Source organism: Pocillopora damicornis, chromosome 4 (assembly GCF_964200805.1).
Source record: "Pocillopora damicornis chromosome 4, jaPocDami1.2, whole genome shotgun sequence".
Classification (NCBI taxonomy): Eukaryota; Metazoa; Cnidaria; class Anthozoa; order Scleractinia; family Pocilloporidae; genus Pocillopora; species Pocillopora damicornis.
Window position 1 is genome coordinate 548400 of NC_142673.1, and position 11725 is coordinate 560124.

The 11725-nt window shown below is 37.7% G+C and overlaps 1 protein-coding gene across 1 annotated transcript; it reads right to left on the reverse strand.

The window, feature by feature from the left end:
- Positions 1 to 3674: 3674 nt before the first annotated feature.
- LOC113672583 (WD repeat-containing protein 93) lies at positions 3675 to 11722 on the reverse strand. The gene is made up of 14 exons (XM_027188885.2): positions 11145 to 11722; positions 10825 to 10889; positions 10278 to 10356; positions 9822 to 9949; positions 9331 to 9402; positions 8827 to 9128; positions 8339 to 8403; positions 8133 to 8210; positions 7708 to 7839; positions 7024 to 7243; positions 6667 to 6727; positions 6007 to 6198; positions 5482 to 5621; positions 3675 to 4925 (listed from the first exon to the last, which is right to left on the reverse strand). The coding sequence occupies exons 1-14, from the start codon at positions 11587 to 11589 to the stop codon at positions 4784 to 4786; spliced, it is 2121 nt and encodes a 706-aa protein (XP_027044686.2). The 5' UTR covers positions 11590 to 11722; the 3' UTR covers positions 3675 to 4783.
- Positions 11723 to 11725: the final 3 nt, after the last annotated feature.

Sequence of the window (11725 nt, forward strand, 5' to 3'; positions counted from 1 at the left end):
AACATTGTTTTCAGATCCGAGAAAAGATCCGGTGAGGATTACAAGCGGTTGGCGCGATCAAGCATAGTTGTTATTAGCGATCGTTTATATCTATTGTCAACATGGCTCTGATAATGGAGTAGAAGCTTTTTGTTGGTTTTTTCTCTGCAGACACAGGTGTTGAGGGGGTTATCAGTCATGTTGATTACCCAGCCTAAGGCAACCGAATTGGAATTGGTCTTAACACACGTGCCGGACTTTTCATTAGATATCACACTAATTTGAAGTTTTTCTCTGTAGATTATTTTTGATAATTGATTTCTCCAAGTTCAAGATAAACACAATTTCAAAACACCACATAGTGTATTGTTCATCGTGGTGTAAGATAGGAAATGAACTTTATTCGTTTGTTTTACGATAGAGACACTTTTGATGTCGATCGCGACGTTTCGACTGCGATACTGCTAGTCTTCATCAGGCGATGAGGTCGATTCAACATCAACATCAAAGTAAGTGACTCTATTGTCAACATCAAAGTAAGTGACTCTATCGTGAGACAAACGAAGACAAACGAATTAAGTTCATCTCCTACCACATAGTAACATTGTCACTCCAAAGGCTTCCTTTGGGATGAGCTGAAATAAATATTTATAACTATTATGACATTTATAACCATTTCCTGCCCACAATATTCTGTCGTGGGTTTCTGTTTACGTAGCGCGAGTGCTTTTTATATTTTCAGGCACAAAGGAAGCAGCTGATTAACCAGAACTACAATTACCGAGAACTTCAATTTTAATCTCACTGAATGTGGCAAACTATTAAGATCAATTTTTTAACAACAACGGAAAAGCAGTAAGAGGATGACAACTGAGTAAAACTCAGATCTCTCAAGTTTTTAGGTAAATTAGGAAAATTTAGGCTAAACTTATGCAAATGATTTAATCAGAATTATGACTTAACTTAGAAGTGTCGTTGGTCATTAGTGAGCAGCTTTGGAAGGGTTGTTTGAGAGATTATTTAACAGTTCGAATCAGCGAACGATTTTTAATTCATCTCAGAAAAAAAAATCCTATCAGGAACACGCTGAGGAGATATGTGGTTAAAACGACACAGTCCTAACAACTTTGAGAGTCAAAGATATAACAATCTTCAAAGTACCTCAGGACTAAAGAAAAATACAGACAAGCTGGAGGATCAACCTAAGAGCCCGTTCACACCACGCCGGAGAGATATGAAAAAGCGAGTTTATCCTTTTGGGTGGATTCTACTGTTCTCACTAATATAGGTAAAACGCTCACCGAAAACAGAGCTTTTCAAACTATTGACGTCATTGCATGCTTTTTGGTATTTTTGTTTGGATAATTAGACACTTGTAATGCGCATGCCTACGGGGATGAAGTCAAGTGTGTCAGCCGCCAGCTATACTTGGGAATTTAAGAAAACCATGACGGCAGCGGCAACGAGAATGTAACAAAAAAAGAGAAAATGAATAGACGAATAGTTCTTCATTTGTGTTTTTAACCTTTGTTCGTCTTCGGGCCGTCCCACGCAAAATAAGATCACAAAATCCTCAAATTTCCCGTAGCCCAAGACCTATAGTGGTGCAAAAATTTAGAGTGATCGCAAAAAGCCCGTTTTACAATAACAATACTTTTCTGATATTTTGATATATTACATTTACGGCAAGAAAATTTCATGGGCTGTACAATACCCATGTACAATAGGGTGAGACTCAGTGGCTGTTATTTTGATCTGCAATGATAAAGACTGCAGAAAGTTAAGTCCAACCACCTTACTTTACCAAGTCTCTTTCAAAAATGTCACTGTCGTAAATTGAAACGGGATTGACTCCAAACGAAATGTTTAAAGTACATTTTAGTTCACACATTTATTGATTGTTGCAATTCTGCTGGGTAATTCTTGAGAAAATAATTGTTATATAATTTTATGTAAATACGCACGCCGGTTGATCAACATCAGTAATAGCTCTTATGCTGCACATAATTAAAATCGCGTATCAAAAACTTGAAGTCGACTAGGATAGCTTGGTAATATTCCAAACTCTTTTACTGGCGTCGAAACTGACATCTCGCTACTTGTCGTTTCAGTCCGTTTCCTGCTAGATACGTTTTCCCTTCTGTTGAAGCACAAACTCAGCGCTTGTCTTATTTCCGGAATCCTTAATACATAGACGATGGGGTTGACAAAGGATCCCGAGAAATTAAGAACGTTTGCGACGAATTGAAAAGTTCGGTAGTCGAAATATGCTTGACCAATACCTGAGAGGGTTAAACAGTCGAGTGTAATCAACGGCAACCAGGTTAGCAGTTCAACAAATGATACAAACAGCAACGTTTTTGTTAAGCGTTTGTTTTTCGCGGCTCTGTTTTGCTGTTGCGATGCGACATTTTTTTCGTGAGACTTTCTCCACGTACCGATAGTACAAACGCATACGATGAGTATCTGAGTCAGAGCAACACAAACCCAAAAAGTCACCGTGGCTCTGAATGAAACAAAGTAACTCAATAATGTCCCTATCGCTGCAATTAGGAAGGCCAGTATCCACACCGTTAAAATGACTAACCAGTATGCTCGCGAGGACAACGTTCGGTGCCTAAATGGAAAGTTTACGGCGTAAAATCTCTCACAAGATACGAAAATCACCGCGAGGAACGAGGCTTGCGAGAGAGCTAAATCGACGAATATATAGAAAAAGACTACTCGCAGATTCCCGAACTGGACCAACCATAGTTGATAATAATTCCCAACGAAGTAAGTAATGAACAGAGGTAAAGATACAGCCCCTAACATGAAATCAGCAATAGCCAGGTTAACGACCAGAAGCAAAGTTTTCTTGCGTTGTGTCTTGTTAAATGCAAAAAGCACAATGGTGGTACCGTTTCCGACTACAATGAAGATTAAAACGCAGAAAAATGCGACGCAAAATGCGATGCCAGCTGCCTGGGAAGGTAAAATTGCTGGCACATAATAAAAACTGTTGCTTTGGCTTGTGTTCTTTTCCGATACGTTGTACATATTTCGGATTAGATGCAGCTAAAAGTCTCTCGACGGTAGCAGATGCCTCAGTTTTCCAGCAATTTGTAGATAGACGAGTCTTGTGCCATGTGTAAGCCATTTTATACGCTGACAATGACTCTTCTGACGCAAGTTTGGTCTTTAGAAAGAAAAGAAATTAACTTAATGCCCCAAGGCTTTAAAGTAACAACATCAAACGGAAATATGAACAAAGGAGAACGGTAATCAGTGCAATACAGCTCCTTCTTGAAAAGTTTGCTTTTGAATACTTTTATATTTTGTGTTAAACAGTTTTAATTTTCCTTAACCGTTAACAAATTGGGAGTAAAGTTGCTCCTTTCCTAGCATGATGTATCTTTCATTCATTTACGATGCGGGTGAAACCAGCTCGAAGCCTATCTGGTGAATTACGCCGGATGCAAACTTCCGTTTGAACATCTTTCTCAAATTTGTCATGTTACGCTTTCATTGTTAATGATGGAAAACTTAATCTGGAGCCTACGTATGCATTTTAATTTGTTACACTCCACATCCAGATACACGATGGATCTGTTTCGTTAGGTCTCCATTACAAGTCAAAGATAAAAAAAAGATGCCGTTTAAGATCCAAGACTCGCAATTACGCCAACGGGTTCTACACTATGTTATCCGAAAAAAAAAAAAAAAAACAGACAATTTTATTGCCAGCGTGGCATGTGTGGTACTGAATTGTTCACAGACATACAAGAAATCAGCATGTTAAATTCCTAAATACTCATATTAGAGAAAAAAAATTATAACAATTTTTTTTAATTACACCACCAGTTAATTAACTTCTCGATCCCTAACTGTTTTGAACAACTGTCTAACATAATACATTTTCCAGTATGGAGCAACAAACGGGTCTGAAGTCCGACGCAGGCTCTGACGCAATACGAAGGTCCCTAACTTCATCAATGATATTATCTCGACAGAAATAGAACGTAAGAGTTATCATAAATCAACAAAACGATGTTTGAATCACACATTTTCAATTGTATCTTTACCTAAGTTAAGCTGCTGTGTTCTGAAAATGTGCACCGGATTAAATAATGGTTCGTTACATCCGTCGGAATAAATTGCAGCAGAACATTTCCTGTTTGACTCCAGTTTCCTCTCTTCAAATATCTGGTTAAAACATCAAGTTCGAAATTTAAAACATTCTTTCGTCAAACTGTAGAGTTATCATGTTTATTTGGTCGAAACCATCCGCGTAATAAATTTACCCTGTAACATCACAGAGTGAACACATTCTACGAAAGTTCAAATGAGACCAATGTTATTCCATGACCTTGCAATCTTCGAAACAAAGCTAAAAGAATGTGGTACACAGTTTTTAATTTATATATATATATATATATATATATATATATATATATATATATATATATATATATATATATATATATATATATATATGTCATGAAAGTTTGTGTGGTGGAACAGAAATAAGTAACTACTATATTCTAGTAAACACTTCTCACATTGTCCTGCATAAATTTTGCGTCCTGAGTATTTATCTATTTTTCTCGCACTTACTGTGCATAGTTTTGTCATGGAACTTTCTCAAATTCCTTTCTGTCAGAGATATAAAATTCTGTTGGCCAGCTTACACTGCAATTCGCACACAAGTGAAATTTCTGAGAATGTCACGGTACTGTGACAACGATCAAGATTGCAAAAGCTATCTATTCCCCTGATAACGTCCTCATGTAATGTCCTCATGTAATGTCCTCACGTGATGTCCTCATGTAACACTCACAGATTTTGCCGTCAGCCATGTGGAGTAATTTCTCCTCGTCTTGTTGTTATGGATATTCTTCAGCTCAGTTTGATACTGAGCCCATCGCTGTTGAAGTCTCATCTGCCTGTCTTCTTGGCTAACAAGTCTTCATGAGAGGAGAGAGGAAATATTTAAGCTAAAAACTTTTAACTCTGATGACGAATAAAACTGAAAGGGATTCCATTTAGCGCACTGACATTTTCGGGTAAGGCACAATGTTTTGCAAGAGCTTCCCTCAGGATAGTATATGCCTAACAGTTGTGTTTATTTCACTCCTATTTATTTTCATAAAATATGAAATTAACTGGAATTTATTCTGGAATGATGGCTTCAAAATTTTCTGCGCTTGCGCGCAAAGAAGAGAAATAACAGGCTTTGAAATACTTTGTAATAACATTTGCCTATATGGTTAACCACGCTCCCTGATTAGCTCAAAACATTTCTTAGCCAAAATAGAGCAAAATCCAAAACCAATTGTGTTTTTACTCTGCGTTCTCATTGCCTCCTTGAAGTGCTTCTTGGCTTTCACGACAATCAGTCAGCAAGTCCTGTGCTGAGATGATCACCGTAACTATTAATTCAAATTAATGAGGACTCCGAAAATTGCGTTTATCAAATGTATCATCGTTTCTCCTGAGTAGAAGGAACTAAAGGTAACACACCTTCCCTGGATGAGAGAATGTAGCCTTGCTTCGATAGTATCAGTTTGCTTTGGAGGCGACACCTCAGAGGTTACATCTTCTCTCCAGTATTTTTTCAGGGTAGGGAAGAGTTGCAGATTGTAAGAAAACGGCACTGTTGTCTGAAAAACGAACAAAAAATGTTGCTCTTCAGCGTCATGACAGTTTCACTAGCGAAAAGACAAAGATTTCAACCTTCAGGTAAGGTTTCTGTAAACATTACGATTTAGAGTTTTAATTCGGCTGACAGTGAAATGAGTGAAAAATATTCATCATTAAAAGGTGCTAGGCAATGTTTTTTTGGACTGTGACAGCATCATCAATTTGGAGGCACAGTCAGACAAGAACGTTCGATAATTGCCCAGTGCATGTTAAACAAGGAGATTCTATCTATGTTGTCCTGTATCTCTTCACTAATGGGTCCCATGACGTCAAAATGTGGTAAGGACAGAAAGTGAGCACACAAGGTACAGCCGATCATGTGACTGTTTTGGATCATACACTCACCTCTCTGTCCAACGCTTCTTGATTCTCTCCATTACTTTGCGCACCAATCAAAATTAAGACCTTGCCGTTAGCACAGATACATGGCAGCTGTGGTGAGAGCAGATAAGACTCGGGCAGCCCAACATGACATATTGCTGTACAGCTACAAACATCGTACATAGTAATTCGTCCACTCATTACAACAGCAGCAACCTAAAAAAAAAGCGTTCCGTGAAACATGACTGTTTCGAGCTGCATCACCAAAAGACCCAACCATCCTAAGCACTGTGAATACGGTAACAGGTAATGTCGCCCCCTTACACGGTCGCTCCAAGTCCCTTCGCCCCCGAGAGAAGTTACGTAGCCCCGAAGTGTGGTCAACGGTCGCAATGTTGCAATTGCTAAGTTCCTAACTTAGAGCGACTTCATATTGTTAGCTTTTTGGACACGACCGTTGATTGAAGGTTTTGATAATCAGGCCGTTGAACCTCAAAGCTTTGAAACTTATGTCAAAATATGTCTAAATCCTTAATGAAACTAAAGAAAAAGTTGACGGCGACGCAACCAAACTTCGAGGCGATGGAACTTCACCTGGGTTGACGGAACTTGGGACGTCACCGCACAAAGGAGAAACGTCACCTACAACCTTAAAAAACCACTACGTTTGAGTTGTTTCCTTACCACTTGTGGTGTCTGAGACATATTGACAACATTGGTAATGACCTCCTTGTCTACTGCAGATCTGAAAGAAGACGGCAAGCAAATCCTGTTTTCATCCATTTGGTTCAGTTAATGAAAGAAATATCTAAAGTCAATTCTTGAACTTACACTATGTACGTCTGATTCGTTCATGCAGCTGAAACATCTTCAATTACATATCCATTATGTCCCAAATTCCATTATCAAGTTTTGTTATTTTTTAATGAGCTTACAAAATTTCATGACTATTCGTGACCTACACAATGACTATTCAGATAATTTTGGCAGTAAAATGCGTTTCGTAGAAACGTGTTTGAAAATAAAATCTTGTGAACGTACCTGTCCTCGAGGGGTTTAGCTGAGTGTGACAGAGCAACTCCACATTGCAGGAGACAGAATGTCCCATCATCACAGCTTACAATGAGATTGGCACAAGATGATGCTGATGATGGCGATAAATCATTACCCTGAGTTGTGATGAGGCCTTCATTGCTTGTCAAAAAGCACAGGACAAGTATTCTTCCTTTCTCAGTGATGGGACAGACCCTCAACAGAGTGCCTACAGCACAAACAAAATGGACACTGTTGACATTCCATAGCATTCCAAACCTCTGAAGTGTGATGTAAACGTTTTGTAAGCCACTACAAACTTTCCTAAAATGCCGGTTACATAAGCAATATTGGCCCAGTGAGTCAAAGGGCGGATAACGCTATCCAAAGAATAAATTGCTTTCCAGCGGATACGTTTTAACAAAACGAACAATCCACTACACTCTCCATTGGACAGAGATTTATCCAGGGGATACCATGGTTTCCCCTTTGAATAACCAAGTAATGGTGAATAGCCAGCGACCTAAGATCTTGGATGACTGGATTCATGTTGTCTTAAAATTTAAAGGATGCTTCTGTTTCAGTAGTCTGCTATTGCAGAACGAACAAATGAAAATCTGACGTTATATAATTTGCAAAAATCTCTCTATTATCAGCACTACTTCACTAGCAGTAGTATGCCTTTTTTCTCACCTCTATAGACATCCCAAACAACAACAGTTCCTGTGTTGAGACCCAAAGCCATAAAGCAGCCACATTCACTGACTGCACTAGTGATAATCTTTTCTGAGTGAGGCCATACTATGTCTGGCTTGTGTTCAAGATCTTGGGAAGACAACAAACTTGCTTTAACATTTAAACTCATTTAACATATCTTAAGAATGAAAACTTCCAATATCTGCACTGCAGAAACAATATAAATGCTGCAGGCTACTTTTCTCATTGCATTTTCTCACAAGCTTTTGAGTTTTCCCACATTAAGATATCTGTAAATACAATAGAGTGTGTATTGGCAACCATTATAAAGCCACTGTAACCTGGATAGTGCTTTACATTCAAGGAATGTCTGCTACACTGAAGATTTGACTTAAAAAAGGCTGTAACAATAAGACCCTTACCTTTAGCATTCTTGACAAGTGAATACATATATAACTGAGTACCTCCTGACCACCACACTGCTAAGGAGTTAACTTTACCTTCAAAAAAGACAATGAGCATAAACTAAATAATTTCAGTGTACTTTGCTATGATCTTAATGATCTAAAAAACATTGGAGACTCTTAAGCAAGGTATGTTCATCAATACAAAAACATCATTAGCTTACTAGGTGCAGACTCCAATCCTGAAGGAATTAACCTGCTAGGTGCCAAGAAGTGTAATCTTGGGAAGCTACAATCAATATAAAGACACCTTTTTTAATTGTAACAATTACAGCAACCACACCCAAGTTTGACTCCTTCAATGGCAAAACAAGTACTGAGATGAATAAATGGCTGACAGTTCCTAGTTATATGATATAGACAGCTCCATTCATCTGCTGTGATTGAGTTTGATTGACATCATACTTTGTAAGATTATGGTGTCCTAATGCATGAACTATCTATATACAAATTTCAAACTTACATAGTTTTCATGATTACTTAGGCCAAAGGGGCAACTATCTGAGGGAGGACATGTTACTCACAACATTATTACATGTCCTAGCTCAACTGAAATATCATGGTTCACATTTGACACAGAAAAAAAAACAAACAAACAATGCAGAAATTAATAAAGAACTATTCATAACTAAATTAATTAAAAATTTCAGACCTTGTCAAATCCTGGTCATCAATGTTCAGATATTTTAACTCCTCCTTGTGAAGCTGCTGGAATGCTTTGTCATAATTCTCAAAAAACTGTGTCATTAGCACATGGCTTGAACCAGTACCAATGACATTACCCTCTGCATCAGTAGCTTTCAAGGCTGCTGAACAGTTAGTGGCTGCACAAGGGCCCACTGGAGCAGGCGGTCGCACTCGTAATACAGCTGCTGGTTTGGTGAAGGAGATAACTGACAGGCCAGGTTGATGCTGTCCTGCCTGAGCTGAGCTTGGTCTTGACCCTGAAGGTGACTATCAGAGTAAAGAGGTTAGTCACAAAAACCTGGAAAGATGCATGTCAATCCTTGTTTCTACCGTAAAAAACCAACTGTATAGAGAGGGTTCTATTGACAACAAATACAGTGTAGGTAATTGCTCACTAAATTTAGCAGAGTAAATGGAATGTACTGAAAAAACTTTAAGATGAGCAGTCTCATATCAAATGTACACTAACCGTTCCTTCAGGAGGTTCTTGATCCTCAGTGGATTTAAGGAGCTGTTCTGCTGCAGCAATTTCCTCCAAATCCTGAAATGAAAATAATCAGGGCCATGAATAGCATACTCCCCTGGGTAATTCATAATTTTAGCAGCAACAGGATTCTTAAACATACATGTATATGTATCTAACAGAGTCAGAACTGAGAGTTGGAGATTTCCTCAGGAAGAAAGGGTGCTTAAGACTACATTATTTGAAGTACTGTTCAAGAACTAATGCATTCTTTGAAATGGCCAGTTATGCACCCTCTTCTGTCATATTTAAACCACAACTCTCTGCCAGATAGTTAATGATTGTTTGGCAAGAAATCATAATAATTATCACAAAGTAAGGAGAAGCAAAAGTGTCACCATGCACTAAAAATATTACTTTCAATGTCCAGCTGAAATTTGCTTCACATGAGCATGAGAAGGAAAAAATTTTTTCAAGAAAACATCCTTAAGACTCACTGGTGCGGATGATTCTGCTAATGTTGGTTTCCTTGAGTGAACTGCAGCTGCCATGGCTGTTTCCAATTCCTTGATCCATGTCTCTCTGGGAATTTTATAGATTTCCACCCAACTCTCTTTCATTGGAACTGCACCATAAATGAACATGAAGAAACATAATAATTTTATGTACATGTAAGTTCTCAGTCAAACACCACACTTGCAAACTCTTTCAATATTTTTTCATTCTGTAGCTCTGCCAAGACAAAAATGACCTCAGTGTTTGGGTTAAATTACAGTTTTTTCAGCACATGTTAGCATATTTCAAAAATGTTCAAGGGATCCTGAGAAAGAACATGTCCCATGATGAGAAATTGCCACTTACAATTTTTCAAAGCTTCTCTTTAATTATAAAAACCCCTCAATAAGGTCTTTTCCTAGTTTTAACTGAATTTTTATCATTTTTTGTTGAGTTACCTTTCCACCCAACTCCAATGTATCCCCCATCTTGACTTATGTCAACAAGGGTTACTATGGCCTGCTTGCTTATACCTTCCTAAAGAGGATTGACATAAAAGTAATTTATAATACAAAGTCATTACCTTACCTAAGAACTCAAAATTATTTGTTCACCTATTAAAAAGCAGAAATACTATTGAATCTACTGGCATTTTGAAAGTTTTTATTTTTTGCAATTGTGGTTTTTTAAAAAACTTAAAAACTTAAACTTAAAAGTTTTCACTTGTCATTTAGTGGTAAATTAAAGTGTAACTGTTCAACTATAAAATTCAAAAGAGTAATTAATGTCATTATGATGAAGAATCTAGTTGGCTACAACAGTGTTCTCAATTATTTTAAGCATGACAGGTAAAAGAAATTTTCAAACGAGTAAAGCAATCCTTTTACAAGATGAATTTTCAAGAATTCCAAGCAATTTTAAATGGTAATAAGAGGTACTACAGGCGGTAAATGTTAGTGGTTACTGCCTGAAAAAGAGAACTCTGTACAATACACAGTCACATACCGGCTCACTGAATGTTCTTATGAGATGAACCTTATCTCCAGTGAAACAGAAGAGCTTGGCACATCCTAAGTATACGAAATGAAGTCAATACACTTGACTAGACTGCACTAAAAGCTCACTATTTTATGAAAAGTAACTAAGTTGAAAGAAGAATTATATGACATGACTCTCTTCTGTTTTTTGGGATATTACAGTTATTATATATGTATATTTGAACTTTTCTTATAGTATGCGTTTCATCTGAAAAAAAAAAACATTTTCAAGCTTATCATGATTAAGGACAATGTACATGCACATGCAAGGTAACAGAAGCTTCATACCTACATCATCCAAGGTTGAAATCAGAAAACATCCTTCCTGTAGACAGCAGGCTGACATTTGTACAGTGTTATCTTCTAATTCTTCGTAGGAAGCAACTACAGTGTCTAACAAACTGTCTACCACTAAGAATCTATTAGTATTAGAAATAAACAAGTAATTTCCTTCGGCGGCCGCGCAAATGCAAGTCGTCCCGTTGTACTCAGACAGCTGTTTTGCAAGGTCAAACAGTGGCAATACCGCTTTGGAGCGCTTCAATGCCTTTCGTTCTTCAATGCATTCAATACGCTCCCAAGCAGCGTCGAAAATTTGCCTCAAAGTTTTGTCAACAAGTCGGAATGGTTGAGGCAATTCATCGAAAATTTGATCTGGATCCACAACAAAATTGTCATCGACTTCATCTTCCGAAGGAGGTGTTGTTGGTCGCTTCGGTTTCTTAACACGCATTTTTAAAAGTCTTATAATTCAAATGTTTTACTACTTTTCTCAGCAACGTGGTTGTTTGTAAGACATGAAAGCCTTTCCAAGATCTTGTTTATCCGCCATCTTGGTTTTCCTTGACAACGAAAAATTGCCCAGTCTC